At 38.1% G+C, this 21,800-nt stretch overlaps 1 protein-coding gene across 1 annotated transcript in view; it reads left to right on the top strand.

The window, feature by feature from the left end:
- Positions 1–1,449: 1,449 nt before the first annotated feature.
- The window catches only part of CNKSR2 (connector enhancer of kinase suppressor of Ras 2), a gene marked incomplete at its 5' end in the record, with an annotated part of 119,566 nt that continues 99,215 nt past the window's right edge, over positions 1,450–21,800 (top strand). Inside the window, 2 exons of the mRNA XM_010151718.1 lie at positions 1,450–1,509; positions 6,271–6,339. Of these exons, the coding sequence (XP_010150020.1) occupies positions 1,450–1,509; positions 6,271–6,339 (129 nt within the window). The remainder of the gene's footprint in view (positions 1,510–6,270; positions 6,340–21,800) is intronic.

The following is a 21,800-nucleotide window of genomic DNA, read 5'->3' as shown; positions in this document are numbered from 1 at the left end:
CACAGATTGGTGTTGTTGGCAAACTGGCTGAGAGTGCGCAGTCCATGTCACTGACAAATATGTTAGATGTTAAAATGTGTGTATATTAGTGTTTCCCTACCTCACAGGGGTGTTGTGAGGATAAATGTATGAGAAATTGCCATTCTATATTTGAGATAACTGAGTTAAGCAGGAAACTATGTGCATGGAGCCAATCAATGGAGAAATTGCTGAAGTTGCATAGAGGAGCTGGAAGTTCAAGAATGGTGCTAGGGGCTTTTATATGTGTAGTAATGAGCAGATTCTTGCTTTGTTCTGTTCTAGTTATGGCAGCCCAGCATGACAACTGGATTTAATGTCATTACTGCTACGTATTGTGCAGAGCAAAATGGGAGTTTAGTTTTTACTCCCCCCCTCTCCTGAGAATCTCAGTCCCCGTTTTTTTACTGGGGATATCATCCACTTTGTTAAGCAGGGAGTACTTCCTCATTTCCACTATTAGATTTCTCCAACCTGATATGTCGACTTTGCCACTTTACCATACCTCACTGCCAGTCACTGCACCCTGTTCCTCAGCTAGGAATGGACTTCTTTGTGGAACTCTGATTAAAAGGAGAAAACAGAGTTTATCGAGAGAATGCTTACTCAAATGCTCAGTATCTATCTGTGTTCTGTAAACCAATGGGGGAGATTCATTAGAGGATACTGGATACTCAGTGTATGCCAGTTATCTTTCTTTTTTCCTTCACTCGTCTTAGTGGATGCTGTTAAAATGTTTGAATTATGGATTGATGAAAAAGAGATTTGAGGCACTGTCTCAAACTACCCATGTGGGAACTCCTGACTGTTCATAAGCTATCCCTCCTTTTCCGTATATTTTTGAAAAAAGTGGGATAGCTAACAAAGTTGACGTTTAAATTTTCATCATGGAGTTTTATAGCTGATCTGTTCACTGAGATGAGTGAGGCTACCAGAAAGTCTCAGAGCTGTTTTGCAGGCACATTTCAGAGCATGGGTTATTGGTGTGAAAGGTACGTTTGCAGCATTGCGTACCAGAGACTCCAGTTCTTTTAAAGCCTTCTGTAGCTTCCAAACTAGAATGGAAATATTGATCATACTAAGGCAATTTGTAATTCTGGGGTTGTTTTTTTGTAATCAGGTGGTATTAGATTTGTAGTTGAAGGAGTGTATGGAAAAAAATGGTGTATTTATGGAGGTGACTGTGGTGAAAGTTTTAGTTTGCTATTGTTATTTAGGGCCAGAATCATTTGGGCTGTTGTTCTCTAAGTGTTCCAAAAAGCACTTTCCTGTCCAGAGACAAATGCCTTATGGCCTATATTAAAAGTCCACAAATCTGGAAGGGGGAAAAAAAAAAAAAGGATTTTCTTTTAGAGATATGCAAGTTATATTTAGATGGTGATGGTTTGTGAAACACTTTAAAAATTCTTTCCCATGATGTCTTTTTCTTAGGGTATGTACATTAAATCAACATATGATGGTCTCCATGTAATTACTGGAACAACAGAAAATGTAAGTATTGTTAACACTGTATGTTGAGGCCTGGGAGCCTTTTTGACCTTACCTGTGGTTTATGCTTTCCCCTTTGCTATAGACTACATTTTGCTTGCAAAAGTGTGCTAGTTGGCTGTTGAGGACCAATAGCATGTTGGACAGCAGAAATGCTTGTGCTTCTTTACCTCAGAATTGAAAGAGTTGTTCCCAGCTGAGGATGAGGACAATCTGTTTTGATTTGCTCTTGCAAGACGCCTCAAATGCTGCAGTTGATCAAGATAAGAAGCAGCTGTCTTGGAGTTCCCTTGCTCTGTGAATGAAAGATAAATGTCTTTCTTATGTGGAGGCTGATATGCTGGAGTTTGCTGCAGTATTAGAGAAACAGCTTTTATATTTTCCATCTATCAACCTTTATTTTGTAACAAAAAAATGCATGGAAATGAGGACATCCCTTCACATTTATAAATAACCATATATTTCTGCATGAACTTCTGAGTAATGCCTATAGAAAGGAACAGATTACTGGTGTACTAATTCTCACTGAAGATATTAAACAGCAAGTAAAACATAATAGACTACTTTTCAAATGACTATGAAATACAGCATCCTTTCCTTCTACACCATATTTAGAGTTGTCTGTTAGGAAGTGAGCAAAGTGATCTTGGGGGTAAAAGCTTCTACCCTTAATTGTCAGTGGAAATGGAACATGAACTAAACAACACTGAACTGTTCCATAACACTTCAGGCAATTACTTTCAAGGATTTTGATGGCATTTTCTCAAAATGAAGCTGTCAGAAACGTTTGTTTTATCCTGCTACTGTGTCATGCTGTGGAAATTGCAAACTACGTACATGGTATTTGCAGGTGCTGCATCTGATCTGCAGTAAGGTTCTGTCAACACCTCAGTGAAATAGGAATATTGTTTTCATCCCTTCATAAGAGCTGCAATCTGATAGCCTTTTTTCTTTCTCTTTTCTTCTGCTGCAGGCAGGATATCCATGGGTTATACATGATAGATAATATTTGTTGTAGAACTTGTTTGAATGCCACATGTCTCAGAATAATGAAAACATAAGGAATTTAACCTTGAAATCAAAATTCTAGGGAGTCAGAGCTACATCTACAGATATCATTAGTGATATTAGCAAAACTAAACAAAAACAACAGAACCATTGTTGATCTTAATCTAGAAAATATATCAAAGAGTATGGGGTTTATAGTGGAATTTCTCTAAGATTAAAAAAGGAACCATTTTTCTCCATGCCTTGCTAATATTAGATTTAATTTCCCAGGGGCAAAGATAAAAATAAAATCTTAATGCATTCCCTCAAAACTCTTATCTTTTGTGATTCATGAATATAATTTAAAGCCACATCAAGAAGCTTGAGTCGTGATGACTTTTCTGCTGTCCTTAGTGACTCTTTCACTCACCCTGGAGGTGCTCACAGCAGATCAAGAAACTGCAGTCCACTCCCTAGGGAAAAAGCTGTTGAGTGTTAAAACGTTTGTGAAAATGAGTAACACTAGAAGAAGTAAGGTGTCTCCTGCTTTTTAAGCATGCAGTTGCTAGCTGCTTCCTTCAACAACAACCAAAACAGAAGGCATAATTCTGATGGGGTTGGAGGAGAAACTTCTAAGCAACATTCCCAGAGCACGGTCATGATAGTGCATGTGACCTGACCTGTTGATGTTGACATGTTTGCTATTTGTGATACAATTTAACTTCTAGGAAACAGTAAGAATCCAAATTCTCTTCCCTTTGAACAACATTTCTTGGGCTTTCTCTTTCCAGTTCTGTTCCTCCAAGTGATACATTGGCAGACTTTTTGTCTGACACTTTCCTGAAAGATCACAGAGAAGCACTTATCGTTTTAATAAACACAGTAGCCGGGCAGTGCTAGCCACATTAATGTAACAGAGTAGTTTTTGTAACCACAGTTCTGCTTTTTGTGTTTGCCATTTGAGATGTTTGATGCCCAGCCACAAAGCCCATTAGAGTCTGCATCTTGCTGTTCAGCATTAGGTGTCATCTCTCCCAGCACATCAGTCCTGCAGTTCAAAGCAGCTGAGCTCTCAAACTTGAATTGTGGGAGAGTAGGGTTCCTCATAGGTCACTGCCCCACAGGAGCTTCTCTGTGGTGGTCCTGTAGCATTAGCGCAAGCTGAGCTTTCTGGTTCATTTCTTCTGTTTTTTGTTTGGAAGTAACACATCTAAAGGGTGTGTTCGTCCAGCAAGAGATTACAGCTTTCTTATTGAGTAGCCCCTGCAGACCATGTTGGAGAAAGTCTTTTAATTCACAAGACAAATGTATTCCTCAAATAAGACAATTTTGTAATTTGGTTTTCCAATAGAAAAGAGTATTTGCTAAAGTCATAGCATGCAGTACATCTCCAGCAGGCGTGTAAGTTTGAAGGGGATGCTCCCAGTGTCCCCACTTACTGTGCACTGGTTGACTTTGTGGGTCTCCCTTAGATCTCGGGAAAGAAAGGCCTTTCAAAAGAAATAACACCCAAGCCTCCACTCTGGGCATGCAAAGAATTTGCTCCAGGGCTCTAAACTGGTCTTTCATACAGTGTGTATATGCTGGGGGAATGGGACAAAGACAACATTTAGCCTAAAAGACAAAACTAAATCTATTCTGAAGAATAAATCCTAAGCATGTTCTGAATAACTTGTGTATGATATTGATGTGTGAGCCTCAGTGACAGGTATTTCCATCTGTGGTTCTGAATGACCAGCTAATGAAGATACAGCTGCAATATGACGCACATTGCAACTCCTAGTAGGACTTCATGAATGGATCTTTTGCTTAATGATCAGCATATGCATCTAAAAATAGAAAGAGCTTATCAATTCTCTGCCTTAAATGATGATAAGTTACCATCTCTTTCCAGCAAGGTCTGTATTCTTTACTTGGGAGGAAAAAGCAGTAAGGAACAAGAGTTGCAACCTCTTCATAAGACCACAGCCTTTATAAATGATTTTTACCTCACCTTGCAGTGTGTTCGAGGCATAACTGCAATGATTTTTTTTTTTTTAAAAGTAGACTTTTCCAATTTGAAGATTCTCAGACCATATTTTACTGGCTTGGCAAACTGCCACCAAAAAAATCTGTTTTGTCAAGATTTAAGCTGTAGGTCTGAAGTCAATACAAGAGAAATCTTGTATTATAATACAAGTCTTGTAGAGTTCAAGGGTAATGACACGAGATTCACTTGCATTGATGTATTGAAAGTCTTTAAGAGTAACTACATCTGAGCAGAAATAGCAGTATTACATAGGAAGACTACAAATATAAAGATGGTTGGAGGTATGAATGAGTAAGTGTGAGTAGCAAAATGGCAGGTGGAAGACAGATCATTAGAACATAATCACCAGTGTTAAAATTTTTCTCCAAGTCACTCAGCCAACACCTTTAATGCTGAAGTAGTGCCAGAAAGTCAAGGCGGCTGTTTTTTATGTAAGTAAAATTACAGTTTTACTAGCCCAGCTTGATTTAGGATGTTCTGTGCAATGTCTCCTAGGACTGTTATGAGTGACCCTTCTTTCAGCCTCTTGTTTCTCTTGGATATCTTCCATTTAAACACTGCCCTTAACTTAGGCCATGATTTACATGCAATTGTACTAGAAAGTCATGGCATCAATAGGGGACATATATTTTGAATGGGAACATAGTGCATAGATTATTGAAAAAAGTGCACATTCCAGGCCCGCAGCATATTCTATAGAGGACCTCTTATCTCACCTGAAAATGAATTTAGTTTCATTCCTTTCTGTAAAATTCATATCAGATTTTCAGAAACATACTCCTGAGCAACTTCGGTTATTTCAAACTGTCAGCATCACCTTTTACATTTAAGTTGATTAAATGCTTTCATAGGCTGCCCGACACAGTATTGAGAGAAAAATCAAAGTGTTGTCACTCTATGAAAAGGTGAAGGAACTTACTTTCTTCTAAACATAGGGGTATTTCCCTCAGAAAACAGTTGGTCTATTGCAAATACAGAAGACAGAGGAAGGGAATGTTTGGGTGGGGTAGTGTGATTTTATGGGGGGGGGGAGGGGCTTTAGTTTGGATTTTTTTTCTTGTTATTGTTGAAGTGTGGGGTTTGGGGTTGGTTTTTTGTTTGTGGGTGTGGGTTTTTTGTTTGGTTTTGAGACAAAAGCAAAGAACAAAACTTCTTTGTTTTTTGAAAATGTCTTTTGTAGGATTTTGATGTTGCTTGCATTTCACCCTAATAATGGCCCAGCAACTAAGTTACCATGTAATTTATATGATCTTCCTAACTGGTACCTAACCTAATCCTCCCTCCTTGTGTACTCTTTAAGAACAGTAATTTACTGAAGTTCTCTTCAACATATTGAAACATTGTAGAATATAAAGATAAAGTTGTGAAATTTATTTACGAAGGATTGCCAATTAGTCTCAATAGGTTCAAAATTCAGTCAAACATTGGCTTTTAAGGCTTAAGAGATAGCAGGCAGATTAAAGCACTCTTGTGGCAAGATGAAATTAAAAAGAAATTGTTAGGGCTTGGTTACCCTTTAATAAAAAAATTCTTTTTTAACATTTGATTGTATTGGTACAATGGTACAGATTCTTTTTCTCCAACAACAATGAATTGATTTACTCAATATTTCTTTAATTCCTTATTTCACAGTAGAATGTAATTATCAGTCTAGCCTGATTTACATAGTTTAGCAATCATACTGCTGAAAGAGAGATGATGATCAGTAAGAACTGTATTCTTTATCATCTCTTTTATTTTAAATTCAGTCACCTGCAGATCGGTGCAAGAAAATCCATGCTGGGGATGAAGTGATTCAAGTTAACCACCAAACTGTGGTATGTATAAATATGTTCTGTGTCAATTGGAGATAGAGGTGTCATGGCACATCAGCATGTGTAGAGAAGAAATGTGTAGAAAAATGTGTTTTTATAAATCATTTATTCTATCATCTAAATTTTCCTCTTGTCTTCTGAAATCACATAGTTGTTAAGCTAAGCCGTCATCCTCTGGGTATTATTGGATGTATCGAGTTAGGATAAATAGCTGTATCTTGGGAGATACGTTAGGGTGTTTTCTGCTTACCCATGCTCTATTAATAAACTTGAGTTCAGTGTATTTGAAGGTTTGGGTCAAAGGGATGCAGGGAGTTGGAACTGTTGTGACCTTGTAGGTTTAAGATCAAGATTAATTCCTGGAAGCTGGAAAACTTACTACTTTCCAAACCTACTGCAATGTGTAGAACATGGGTTTTGAGAACAAAAGCACAAATTCCCATGGTGTGCGTAGGGTGTTTGGCTTAAGTTAAATACAGATCTTTTAAACCTGGGAAGTTAAGATGAAACAAATCTTTTGGATATAATAGACAAGAAAACTAATACCATGCAAATTGTTCCATGTGTGAACAGATGCGTGTTAGTTCCTGGTGATTTTATTTAGGATTGGTGAACTATTAAAATAAAATTACCTTATCTAAGATAAGGCTTGGTAACAGAAAGAGCAGACTGTCAGTATGGGAAACAACTATTCTTGTTCTGAAATAATAAGGTTTCTTTAATAGTAACGACAGTCAATATGTGGCTTTAATTACCTGTGTCCTTGCAAACAATTTAACTGACAAAAAAAATATCCTAGATCACCATTATTAATATAGAAGTCACTTGTTAAATGTGTTTTGTCATTACCCATGGGGTTCCAGTTCTAGCTGTAGGACATTGTACATCATGTCAACTCCTCTGCACAAATTAGTGTAATATTTCAGTATACCCTCCAGCTTAGTCTGATATCAAATATACTGTACATGTGTGGAAGTCAACTGATGAGAAGCTATCTTTTGAGCTAGGTGATGTAATTTGATAAATCTAAGCAGATCAGGGTGAATTTTAATACTTTTTGGGCCATATAGGTTCTTCGTAAGCATTGTATCCCATGATTATTTACTTACATGTACAGCTGATGACTAATTTCTTATTTTTCTGCACTAAGAAAGCTTATGACTTCAATTTAATATGAAAAAAAATCTAAACTTTATTATTTTGGCTATCAAAACATATACACATGTGAAGAAGCATATCAACAAGCATTCAGCCCTTTTGCTATCTAGTTTTTCCAACAAATTCTGATGCTGTTATATAGCAAAGATGCCTTTTCAGCTTGAAAATTTCCAATCAACTGGGTATTTATTCTAGTTTTCTTGGCACATTTTGCACAACATTTATTTGATGGAAAGATCAGATTCTTACTCATAACACTAATAAAAACGTTTTGACAAGCCTTAAGATGAGCTTTTTTACCTAATTGGATGGAATTTTGGATGTAGTGTTTTGGTTTGCATCACTGAAGCTAGGTATTTTAAGATGTACAGAAAAGAGGGTTGATGGTAATTCTTGGAAAAATGACAATAGGGAGATAAGATAAAATTTAATTTTTAGCAGTAACATTTGGTGTAGAGAATACATATAGTAGTAGACTAAATCACACATAAATGCTTTTGCTTTTTTGTATCAACAATATAATTAAAATAATTTGCTTCTTTGATACTGTATACAAGTAACTTCCTTCTATTTTAATGTCACCTTTCCACAGTGAGAGTCAGCTAGCATTCTCTTAGAAATGTGATTTCTTTATCCATGTTACCTCTACAAAGGTGCACCTAATTAATTTTCCCACTTTTCTATAGGTATTGCAGCATTTTATTAATCTTTTTATTTCTTTTGGGAATAATCTAAGTCAGTTCTTTTGTACTGTGGGCCCTGTCATAAGGAAATTACTGTCCAGTTCTAGGAATCTGTTTTTCTGGAGAGAAGAAGTATTCTTACTTACAGGGATTCTGACTTCAGAGACAAGTGATTCTGAAGATATTACATTTTGTCTTTTCTTTTTATTGATTTCCCCACCCCCACCCCGCTTCATATACTGGTCAGTACTTGAAAACACAGTACTTTCAACTTGTTTTTCAACTTGCTTCTTGTAACTTATCATACATCATCGCTCATGTTGACTATAGAAATAACTATGACTAAATTTTTTTTAAGATCAAACTCTGAGACTGTAGGGAAGTATTGTTCACATGTAACTGTTATTTGGGTGATGTCTTGCAATTGGATAATCAAAATCTAAAAAAAAAATCTAGGTTTAAAATTTGGTTTAGATTTAAAACTTTTTTCTGTGTTTTCTTCAGTTATTTCAGCGTACTTTGTCTAAAGGAAGCTAATACCTGGCTTTCAGTACTATAATATTTCAAAGAATGACTGAAAATATGGGGAAGAGAAGTTCCACACAATTATTTTAAAAATCCAACTTGTGTCCTAACACTTTTACAAAAGTCGCATTTTAATAATTATGAAAAACCTGTTTTCTCTGAAAGCCCACTGGCTTTCAAATAAGCAGAATGACAAAGTAGGAAAATAGTTAACTGATTTCTATTATTTTTTCATTATACATGCCCTAGTACTGGGTGTCATATAGTTTTAAATTCTTTATTGCCATCCTCTGTTTTCTTGTAGTGATGCTTAATCTTCACAGTGTTTCTTTTGGCAGTGAAATCAAAGTTATTTCAAGTAATTGCCCTGATCTTTTGCTCTGTTGATAGAAAACACATGCAACAGGATGTATTCCACTTGTTGCTGGCAGAATGTCTGAAATGCAAATATCTTCTGAATTTTTAAAATAAAAAATTAGTAAGATTAAACTTAAAGACAGCAAAAAGTTATGTTCAGAATATTGTGCTTTAAATTGTGGTTTATTGAAATTGGATAGCTATGTGAATCTTCTGTGTCAGTTTTGCCTTACAGAATAGAATTTTTTTTAAACAGCTCTGTAACTAAACGGCGTGACACATCCATTAAAATTCAAAGGATTTAGCCACTGTTTTCCCTTAAACTTCCCTGTAAATTCCATCGTTAATCTCCTCTAAAAGCTTGTCTGTCTAAAATATTTCCAATGTAAACAAACAAAAAAGTCATTCAGACAACTCAGAATTTGAACTGTTCTGCAGTGCTTATGTTTCTGCCCACATATAATTCGAGTGTATTTTGCCTCAAGACAGTCCTCCTTTTAACCAACTGAAAGTGCAGGAAACAATATTATTGCTTACATGAATTATAATTGCTCACAGCACTCTTTCTGGCTGCATCACTGATAAAACTGTAGAGAAAATACTTCAACAGGGAGGTATAGACTCAGGATGATGTAGGACTCTTGAATAGCAGGTTATTCTTCTGCAATCTGCTATGCATAGATTACTTTTTAGGCATTTTTGGCACATTGTATATACTTCTAATACAAGTATGATATGACTTAAGGATTTAACACAAGTATGACATATGACATGTCGATTCCCAAAATTTGTGTTCATCAGCTAAAACTTATCAGAACACCTGTAAAAGTAATGATGGAAAGATATGTTTAGTTTGGAAAAAAATAAGTGAATACAGTCAGTTATTGATCTCTTTCATGTAGAAGCTCATATGTTTAATGTCCTTAATACCTATTAGTTACAGCTGAAATATGATTTTTCAGAATCATATAGTATGTAGATAACACTGAGCTTTTATGTGGCATGCTCCATACTGTGGGCTCATTTGGGTCAAGCCAAGTCTACAGAAATTATTTACTGGAATTCTTTTTGTGCAAAAACTCTGAGGAGATTCTGCCAAAATTCCTCCAAAACACAGTGGACAAATTTACAAGACCATACCTTGCTGTTCTACAAGGGTAAACACTTAAGGGTATGATACCTTTCTAGATCCATACCCTAGCTTAATCTTTGCTTAGAAAAAGGAATGGGATTCTTACGATTCACTGTACAATTAGTGAGAAGAGTTCAACTTCTATAAGAACCTCTCCGTGTTTGGGGGGAGCTGGCAAATTCCAGTTGATAGGGATGCTGAACTTTGGGGTGCACATTAATTTCTGGAGTGTATGCATCCAAAATGGAGTTTGCAGTAGATATCGTCTTATTCTGGGGAAACCAAACCAAAATACCTGTAAGTAGAAAATTGACGTGTATTCAGTTTTTCTGAATCCAGTTTAGCAGGACGTTTTTCAGATCCAAGCTAGATTTTAATTTAAAATAACATTTGTATTCTCTTATGATGCTTGACTTGAACAGTGGAACACTGAAGCAAGATCATAAAAGTTCCAAGGAAATATGCCTCATGCTCAGCTTCCTACTGTTGCTATCATGCATGTGCGTTTATGGAGGAGGACATAGAGTAATAGCTCCCAAACCTTTCCAAATCCTTGGTCTTCCTCTGTTTATAATGGTTTGATAAATGATAACACAAATATTTAATTTTTAGGTGGTATTTACATCTAACAGCTTTTTGGGTCTGTTCAGAAATGTAAATGAAAGTCTTACAGAAGTAACCTTGTTCTCTGAAGTGCTCTGTCCTTAATTCTCTGTAGTTTGTCAGGATATGAGGACTGTACTTTGATTTTGGGAAATGTAGCCTGTTCTCCAATTCCTTCTCAAAATTTCAGCTCAATTTTTTATTCTTTCTTTACAGTCTCCATAAGTATTGTGTAATACAAATAAAGGAACTGATTTGTTCTTTTGTTTATGTTTGTATCCCTTGAAAAGGAAAAATCTTCGTGTGAATTTGCAATTCCCTTTGACGTGGAGTTTGTGTTGAGATTATATGGTGTTATTTATGATCTCTTTTCTACATAGATGTGCAAATACACACAGAAATACATTTTATATCCCATATGTCAGGGAAGTGTGATATTGCAGAAATGGAATGTGTGAGGAAAGATGATCTTTTGTTTCCCCATAATGAGTGCAAATGTTTTTACAGGAGTATAAATGAAAAAGAGAAACAACTTGACAAATTTGACAAATGCAGATGAATTATGTTGTGCTTTCCAAGAAATATTCTCCAGGGAGGAAGCCTTCTCAGGTACTCTGAAGAGGAAGTAGGAGTTAGTCTTTTAAGGAGTTGGGAAATGTGTGTGTATGTAGATGGAATTCATTTTAGCTTTCCACAATGATGTAAATATTTGGGAGAATAAAACTGATGGAGGTCACTGACAGCAGCACCGAGAATAAAGTATCTCTGCTGTGTGAACTGCCCCACGCTTGGTTTTGGATTGGTAGGGTTTGAATAGGCAAGAACTTCTCTGCCAGTTCTGCAGCACAAATCCTGGATGCTCTTGTCCAATGAATGTGTTTTCCATTGATTCCTCGGGCTTGCTTGGAGTTGCTGTGTGAGATGCACACCGCCTGGATGTGCACAGGCTCATTTTTATGTAAATTGCATGCTGTGCCAGTGTGGGCATCCACTTGCACTTCTAACGGGCACAAGAAATGGGCTAACAAACAAGCCGTTGTCGCATCTGTGTTAGAACAGCATCAGCTTGGCCAGCCCAGGGCTGCTTCGTGTTTCTGCCAAACTTTAAATAATTTCCCTTTATTCATTCCACATGAAATTTTCACGCTTAACTACACACCTGTGTCCCCAGCCAGTGGAATTCGTTCAGCTGCAGCAAAAAGCCAGGCTATGCTTGCTGCCTTCCAGCAGTTACCTGTCTCCTAGATGATACAGAGTTTAACTATATGAGCACTTCTACCTTATTTTAAAGTCAACCTGCCTGGCTTAGCTGAAAGCATTAAACCTGGTTGACTGTGCCCCAAAATGGAAAAGGAACACTGGCAGGGTTATAAGTCACATGTGATAGTGGAAATTGCTCATTACTCCCAAGGACGTTGTGAGTAGCAGGTTTGATCCTGTGACCTGGGCACCAACATCCCACTTTCAGTGTGCTCTTCGATCTCTGCTCCAGAGATCCCAACTCCCTGCTGCAGTTATGGTGCAATACAGTACTTGATGAATATACACTGGTCTCTCTAAACCTCATCTGTGGGATTGGTATGCTGTCGATGGAGCTGTGGAACAGTCAAGCTCCAAGAGGCTCAGATTACTATAGGAGGCCTTTGAGGAAGTAGTAGAAGGATTTGTTGCAACAGGAGATGCCCATCCTCTCCTATGAATGAGACGTGGGTTCAGTGGCCATATGCTGTATTTGTAGAAGCATCATCTGCCAGCTGTTTACAGTCTAGGTCACCTGTCAACATTTGCTGTGTCCCGCAGCTCACTCAGAAACAGAGATTTCATTCTTTCCTGGCTGTACCCCACAACGGGCAACTCTGCTATCATTGAGTCCTGGTAGTTTGCTCATGTGATTAGATGAACATATATGAATAACCGTTCAGCAGACTATTAAGTTCTTCCATTATTTTTCTCTGGAAAAAAAAATATGTTCTAACTGCTGACATAGACTGCCCTGTACAGCACTGACTACCATTTGGGAATATGCACCTGGTCTGACTCTGAAGGCATCAATGTCTCTGTTAGAATCAGTGTAATTGCAGTAAGAATTCTGTTGCAGTACCAGTTGACTTTTGCTTTAGATGTTATTGGTGTAGGCCGCCTTAGTTTCACTAGTGATGGTAGCCAAGTTACCGAGTCTGTAGCTAACTCAAGTATTTTTATACAATATTTACAACCCTAGTCCTGAGGATGTCTGCTAAAAATGACTATTGTGTGGAGTATTCTTGTGATGTAATTGTTAAATTCACCTTTCTGCACAGAACCTACTGGCCGACTATGCGTTTTAATTAATTGATTTTGTACAGTTTTTCTGTTTTTCTTTTCTTACTATATGATAGTGTTTATATTAAAAAAAAGCCCTCTAAGAGGTGCTGTAAATGATATTAATATTTCTAACAAATACTGAAAGACAGTGTGCTGTCAAACACTTGTGCAAAACACTTTGTGGTAAAATTATTTTCATACTCTCGTAGTACTTGCTACTGACTACTAATCTTGGTACATTTTGTATGTGCAGGCAATTTAAATTACAATCTTAACAATATGTTCTCAGTAGTGAGTATAATGTAAATTCTGCAGTTAAAATGATTCTTCAAAATTTCCTAGCCTGAGATGTGTGAAACATATGATTAGAGCATATGTTTTATGCCGAGATATCAGATAATAAGTAGACTTAGAACTGATGAGGCCGCACCTCAAATCCTGTGTTCACTTTTGGGCCCCTCACTGCAAGAAAGACACTGAGGTGCTGGAGTGTTCCCAGATAAGGGCAACAGAGCTGGGGAAGGGTCTGGAGCACAAGTCCTGTGAGGAGCAGCTGAGGGAGCTGGGGGTGTTTAGCCTGGAGAAGAGGAGGCTCAGGGGAGACCTTATCACTGTCTACAGCTGCCTGAAAGGAGGATGCAGAGAGGTGGGAGCTGTTCTTTTCTCCCAAGTGACAGGAAATGGCCTCAAGTTGCACCAGGGGAGGTTTCAATTAGATATTAGGAAAAATTTCTTCCCTGAAAGGGTTGTCAGGCACTGGGCTGCTGAGGGAAGTGGTTGAGCCACCATCCCTGCAGGTATTTATAAGACTCTGTGGTGCTCAGGGACATGGTTTAGTGGTGGAGTTGGCAGTGCTGGGTTAATGGTTGGACTCAATGATCTTAAAGGTCCTTTCCAACCTAAATGATTCTATGAATTTGAGTTTTGTATTGTTAACTGTGTTTGCTTATAGAACAGAATACAGATTATCCAACTACTTTTGTCTCACAAGAACAAATTAAAAGGTTTACTGTTAGTGTAAATTCAGGTATATGTATTTGGAAAGGAAGGCAGGAATTCTGCTGCTAATAATTTTCCTTTTAACTGAGATTGATGAAAATTGAAGTACACTGTAGAAAAAGAGTTAAAAAGTAAGGGGAGATGTCTTCAAAGTTGTGGAAATTAATTGTCTGATAATACAATTGTGCACAGCCTGCACTACATATGAGTTAGGATTTAGTAGTTTTCAGTGCCTCTGTGCTTTGTCCAGGTAGCAGCTGTGTAAATGACACAGCTGCTCTTTGGGTTCCAGCCTGATCATCAGTTGCATAATTCATTATTTTATTCTGATGAAGTTAGGAGGTAATTGTGAGGAAGTGTAAGATGGTGATAGTTTTTGTAAAAGTAGATCAAAATGGTAAGAAAATCAAGTTAAAGCTGTGTCATGAGAGAGGAAAAATTAAAGCAGGGAAATTCTATGTCTGATTTGAGTAGATGTACTCTGAATATGTAAATTTTTATTAAACAAACCCTCAGTACTGGCCTAGAACATCTCAGTGGTTTGAATGTTGGATATAGTCTATGGCTGCTTTTTTAAATAGCAGTAAAATGGAACAAAAAAGAAAAGAACTCTCATGGGTAAATAACTACTGTTTTATTACGACAGTTTCTTTTAACTGCCCATCCCTGTCCTTCTTTTAGCTAAGTGATGCTACCTAAGTTTTCATCTCAATTAAAGGCTTTTTTTACCCCACCCCCAATTTCATTGATTATTAGTCACCTTTAAGGATTTTTTTTCCAATTTATTTAGACACATGTTAATTGTTTTTCAATATGTGAATTCAGTGTCAAAAAACATCTGTTTCAAGGACAGCAGCATTTAGCTGTAGGGCAGATAGGGATCTCAGGAACTCTATTTATACATTGAAAAGAGAGGGAGGTCAAAGATTGTTGGAATTCTCACTGAAATAGTTCTCGAATATTAAGTTGTGATAATGTAAATTTAATTTGAAACAAAATTATTTATATAGGTGTGCATGCATGTATGTTTATATATATTTCTTATTTTAATTCCAGGACAACCATTGTGAGAATTTAAATATGAGAATATGCAGTGCACACACACATGCCTCAAATTCCCATTGTGAGATGTAAGCATACAGCAGCACAAATGAGTTACTGTAAGGCAAACGTGGCTGTGGTGGGTTAATACTGCAGGGTCACTCCTGAGGAGCGTGTTCCTTATGGCGTGTGAACTATGGAGAACTTGGCTGTTCCCTTCCCCCAAAGATGTCTGAGGCCACCCACCATACTGCAGCTTAATCTGTGAGAAACTGGGGTGGGATCCAGTCTGCCTAAATCCCGCAGAAGCCTTCAGCTCTTACCTCCAACTCTCGGTGCCTACTTAGACATTTGTCAGCACTTAAGTTTCTGTAACACTGAACTATGGCCACCCAGAGATGCTGAAATGTCTCTCCTCAGGCAGTGGAGGTCTGTCCCTCGCCAGGAGCCCCACTGAAGTGGAGGTAGGCCCCTGGGCTCTCCATACATTCCCCAGAAGCTCCTGGAAATGAGGCCAAGCGAGGGGTCTGGTGGCAGCACCTTTATTCATAATAGTTTAATGTCTGTGTCCTGGCTGAAGAAGGGATAGGGCCTGCTCATCACAACACAGCTTTCAGACCCTGTTGCCTGCAGTATGTGTGTAGCTTGTATTGCATTTATATTACACAAAGAAGTGGTCACTGAGAATTGGGACCAGAACCTTCATTTCCCTGCTCCCAGTTCAGGCACCTGATGACTGGGCTTCGTGCTCTGTGTATTCCCATCATCACAGTGCTTTGCCTTCAGGGAAGGCCCTTAACCTGAATTTTTGCACTTTCTGGTGCTCAAGAAACTCCTCTAGGCTTTTAAAGACTGAGTTTAATCTCTCTGTGGCTAAAGAATGCAAAGATCCACGTTCCTCAAGTGGAGGGAGGGCTAGATGAAAGCCCTCTAAGTTGCCAGTACTTGTCTCTTGTGGTTATCTGTACTCCTGGTTGAAGAGAGAGATGTCTTAGAGTCATCATGCTGGAGGCAGCCAGTCACTAGGGGGTAGAGCAGGTACCCAGGTGAGGGAGGGTGCTTCAAAATTCACCAAAACTGAGCAAACTGAAATCAACCCCATTTTTTAGAGCCATACCCTGAAATGGGGAAATGAGACCCTTTTTTCTCAAAAATTGTACATCGTCACTGCCCTTACATCTGTTAAATCCGATATAATCAAACCCATAAAGTTGGAGTCTTTGCTGTTCCCAACAAATATACTCATTTATTTGTTCTAGGATGTTGCTAGCACTGACTCAAAAGCAAAACAGTGAGGTAGCTCTGAACTGAAGTTTGGTTGTATCAGAGAAATGTGAAAGGTACGCATTGCTATTAGACAGTGTCCAAGCTTCAACTGATTCTGTGTCACTAGATAATTCTGGTTTCAGTTGCTCCATGGGTAAACCAGTTGCTTGTCTCCAATACCGAGGTGCTCTCTAGTCATGTTACTAACATTTGTGAAGTTTGATGAATCGTGGTGGAACTCAGCTGTGCAAACGCCTATAAGGAGAAAGGTAGCAAAATCAGTCATAAGTTATGTTCTGGATCAGGTATGTTTTCTGGTGGGGAAATGTGGGTACAGCAGCTTAATGAGAGGTAGTAACTTCTGTATTCAGCTCTCAATTTGGTCCTAACTTAGTTTATTTTCGGGAAAGTCTCTTAATTGTGAGCTTTAATTTACATAGCCAAAAATAAATATAAAAATTACTTATTTCATAGTTTTGCGGTAGTAAGCGAAAGTTTTAATGAAACATCAGGGTTTTCTCAAGTAAAGAATGTGATTTTTCTTCCATGTACTTTACATACAAACTGTGATGTTGTAACTTTGGACAACAGTACTGTGTGGTGTGATCAGTGACATTCTGAGGATGCGCAGAACTGAGTTTAACATTGGACTAAAATTGCATTTTTTTAAATAATATAGCCAGGATACTCTTTAATTAGAATTGCAGTGTATGCAATCTCAATATTATTAACCTTTCCTCTTTGGGAGAAAACTGTTATGTAAGCATGGATGTTCATTACTGTGCTAGCTTAAGAAGCTGGATAAATCCCTGAAAGGCATCTGCTGCTCTCCTGACACTGCTTCTCCTACCACATACAGACACAGCTTTCATCTCTCTGGTAGTCTATGTTGTAAACACCCTTCTGTGGTTTCCTCCCTGAGTAATGTTTTCTGGAGGCGGGAGACCTATGGCCTTCCATTGGTTTTTTAGCCTTTTCAGGCATCTGCAGCTGAGGGAACGAGGTTCTTGCTACTAACATACTTGTTTTGTAGGGCTGCCAGCTGACCATCCGCATTTCTGGCCAGTGTTCATGGAAATCAATCTGTTAATTTAACACCATGATGCCAGATAGTTTCTAGTCAGATTCTGACTTGCTTAACAGTGTGATAGGTTTGACAGACACTGATTTGAAGTGCGGTGTTGGTTTTTGGTTTTTTTTTCCTTAGGCACTAATTTTTTTGTATAAAATGCAAGATGGGTGATAGATATGGAAGTTTGTAAAAAAAAAAAAAAATTCCAATTTCTTTAGGTGAATACACTTTCCTCCTAGAAATTCTATGTTTTTAGTTGAAAAATGAGTAAAAGCTTCAAGCTTGAAATGGTTGATAAGTCAAAGAGCTCTGGCTGCATGCCACTTATAACAGGCAACACTGAAATAATAAGAATTTTGATTATCTCCCCATTGCAGTAACTTTTTAAAATTAAACACTAGAGTGGATTTTTGCATATTTTCTTAGCTAGAAAATAATACTTTCCTCAAAAGTGTAAAGCTATTACTACTTCCCCTTTTACAGATCTGCAAGTCAGGAAAGAATTACTGTAACTGGGTTGGGGGGCGGGGGGGGGGAACCAAACCCCCCAAAAACCCAAACAAAACAACCCACAACCTTTTCTTTTCATGGAAGCTGAAAGCTCTCTTTAACTTTTGTGGGACTCTGGTGACCCTTTGAACAGGAACACACCTGTAAAAATATGGACTCTTGTTCCATTTATCATTTGACTATAATCCTACCCTCTAGATGATACAGTTTCAGTGTGTATTAGATTTGTGCACGGTTTTAAAATGATGCAGCTGTTCCATAGTTTCTTTAGGTTACATGTGCCGAATTTTTCAGACTGTAGGTTATTTAGTACTGAATCCTATAGCATCCTAAAAATACTTGGTTTAGGTCCATCCAATTTCATTTGAGGTGCCTGCACGTTAGTATTTTACAGAGCTCCTCCTCCCCTCTCTGACAGCAGTACTCACAGAAATCCTGAATGAGCACAGGAGTTTAGGAATACTGTCATGAATGCGGCTGTGGTTTAAAAAAAAAAAAAAAAAAATTACTACCAATTTTCCAAGCTTGTCAAAAAGGGAGCAATAGATTCATCTGGGAAAAAATATCATAACTTTAAGAGAAACTTTTTAATTGTTTTAAATGTTAAAATTCTTGGCAGTTTAGAGTAGGAATTCAAAATAAAAGTTCCATTTCAGGCCGTTGTAATATTGTCATCCAGATGTGCTTGCTGCAAGCCAAGGAAACATTGGAGTCCTTTAAAATATGTCTTATTTTACCTGGGGGAGACCCTTCTTATCCCAGGTGGTAGCTGGGGGAGCAGACCTCTAACAGCACCCCCTGCTAAAGCTTTCTGCGATGTGGAGTAGTGGATGCTGGGGTATTCCAGGTGGTGGATAAGCCAGTGAGAGGCAAGGGGGAGAGGCGGGGAGATGAGGAGGATGTGTCAGAGCAGTGTACAGCTGTACAGGGCTCCCACCTGCCTGTGTTGCCCTGCAGAAGCAACCTTGGGGGTCCCAAGTGTCTCTGGAACATGCTGGTGAGGCCTCTAAGCCTGGCCACAAGCTCTGGGCATGAAGTGGGGGGATAAGATAAGAAATTTGGAGGTGGCTTGATGCTGATGTTGCAGGCACCCTGCCCAGGCTCACTTCTCCTGGTGCGGATCATTGCCTTCCCCTTCGAGTTTGTGATGACCTTTCTTGCTCTGTCCCCCAGCAGCGTTGTTCATCTGGCCTTGGGGTATCAGCCTTAGGTGGAATGATGTGGGCTACCCTGTCTATCCCTCCTTTACCTTGGCAGTAGACTCATCCAGCAAAGGTGCTGTAATCTCCTTAGCAGAAACAACTCATCACTACCCCTCAGGGCACTGCCCCTTTGGTGCTTCCTCGCTCTCCTCTCCCTCTTCCCTAGTTCCCCCATCTTTGCTCGCCATGCTCACCTTCCCTTGCTGCTTCCACGCAGTGGGCACCCTGGCCTCAGGGTTCCCAGTATTACCCAGGGGACCCTCTGCATGGCGTCCAGCCCACAAGGCCCTCGCCAGGAGCGATTCAGGCGCTGTACAGCAAAACCCAATGCTGCACTTAGGCTGCCGCTAAAGAGGCCTCTCCTGATTACAGCTTGTTGATGGCACTTGGTTTAACAATGTAAGTTTATTTTAAAGCAACCAACAGTAACTTGCTTGGCCTTTAGAAATGGGTATCTGGCCAGTATAGTGCTGTATATATTTATATAGTCAGTATAAATTTAAAAATTAATTGCTCCGGTTCTTTTAATACAAGTAAAGTTGTCTGTTAATGTGGTCCTTTAACTTACCTATTGAATTTTCAAACCAGTAAGGAAACTTTCTTCTTACAGCTCCTACATGGGCAGAAGGAAGGATATGGTAGGGACTTTGAAAGTTCTACCCAAAATCTTGATGATTAGAAGTTGAGAATTCTGAACTGTGGTGTAAATGTGGAAGGAGAAGAGCCTGAGGAGAGATTAGAGAGAATAAATTAAAATCTCGTTTAAAAAAAAGTGTAGATTACATGTCACTAAAGTGGATTTCTGGAAAACAGTTTTGAGTTCCAGGTATACTCATTGTTTTTTCCTCTTTCCAACCTGATCTCCTCAAATAAGATTGCTCCTGTTTAGTCTGTGTCAAATATGAATTTTGATGGGATCTAAACTATGCAGGAATTGAAAAGCATACCTCCTTCATGGACATCAATTTTCTTCAATTTATTATTGACAGTCTCTTACGTGTCTTCTTCCTCTTAGGCCAATTTATTAATTTCTGTTCAAAAGATGAGAAGCAACCAAGGACTGTCTGAACCAGTCAGAAAACTCCTGTCAGGGAACTCAGTAAAAGCAAAGGAAGAACTCCATTTGAAATCTATACTAAACTCAGAATTTTCCCGTGAAAAATTAAGTTAAATTGTTTATATTCATGAGCTTCTAAATTAAATACATCAGATTTAGTGCTTTGAAGTAATTTTTTTTTTTCTTTAATCCCCCTAACTCTCCTAAAGAGACTAGATAATCTCCCATTTATTGCAATGTGAGGCAAGGTTGAAATACATGATACAGTTTATCTCTGCAAAGTATGGAAGTGCATTTAAAATGGTTTTAAGTCTGTTAGCATAACCAAAAAAACACCCAATTTTATTTAAATTCCTCTGGTTATTTCAGTGAGAAACAGATGGCTTTAAAACACATCTTTTGCATGCAGTGTCCTACCATCTTTAATGGCAAGAATTTCATATCCTGATTCCATAACTGCGGCCACATCATGTTCTCCTCAAGGCTCTACTTTACTCAGCAGAAGGATTCCTCTCCAGAAATCTGTTTTCGGTTGTTACATTAGGGAACTAAAGTGTACACTAGCTTATGTTCACAGATACCTTACATGAACTATGGGCCTTTAATTCCTTGTTTTGAGTAGCAAATGAAACCTTACATATGCACAAGATGACATTGGGGAATATACTGTGTCTAAACAGTGGTGTAAGTCTCACTGAGTAGGAACAGTATTGTAAAAACAGCAAGGTATTTTTTTATAAATTTTTAATATTAAGACACAAAACTTAGAGACTTGGTTGAGTTAGTGTTGAAACAAAATAGAGACTTCACCAGGATGTGGAAACTGAGCTGAAGTTGATTATTTTTGTGTTTCATTTTATTCAAAGTATAATACCGTATACCTAGTACACTGGACTGAAAATAAGAATTCCAGCATGCTTCTGTGGAAGCTGGAAAATATTCCATAAAGATGCATGTTGTCACCACTGTGTTTCTTTGTTTACAATAATACTACTGTAGAAGTGACTCCTGGATAGCACTGAACTTTGCTGTGGTGAAACCAGGACAGGTAGGTTCACAGAAGCTGAGGAAGAGTGGTGAGGTTTGAACCATGTCTGTGATTCAGAATTGTTGGTAAGCACTAGTGTTGACTTAGGTGGCATGCTTGTATGGGAGTATCAGCTCCTCAAATGAGTGATATTAAGCAAATAAAGTAAAAAATAAATAGCAACAACCTATGTGTGATTATCTTGCTTAAATATGAGTGACAAATATATATGTGTGTCATATTGCACTATATCAATGGCAAGGAACACATGAATTCTCTTTGTTTACATTGTCTATTTGATTTTTTTTTCCCCCCAATATATTGACAAGTCATAACGTAACCTTTTTATGTTGATGTTACCTTATCGCTTCAGAGGTCTAGATGTTTTTTCAATAAGAATTTCACTTCTCAGTTGGATAATTTTCTTCTTAACATTCTTCTTGCACAAGTTGTGAAAGCAAGAAATTATGAAACATTAGGAAAATTTACTTCTTTGTTTAGTGGGGGGTGAGAGAGAATATGGTAGAA

This window comes from Eurypyga helias, unplaced genomic scaffold (assembly GCF_000690775.1).
Source record: "Eurypyga helias isolate BGI_N326 unplaced genomic scaffold, ASM69077v1 scaffold2990, whole genome shotgun sequence".
NCBI lineage: Eukaryota > Metazoa > Chordata > Aves > Eurypygiformes > Eurypygidae > Eurypyga > Eurypyga helias.
The sequence above is the reverse complement of the archived record's forward strand: the minus strand, read 5'-3'. Positions and strand labels throughout refer to the sequence as shown.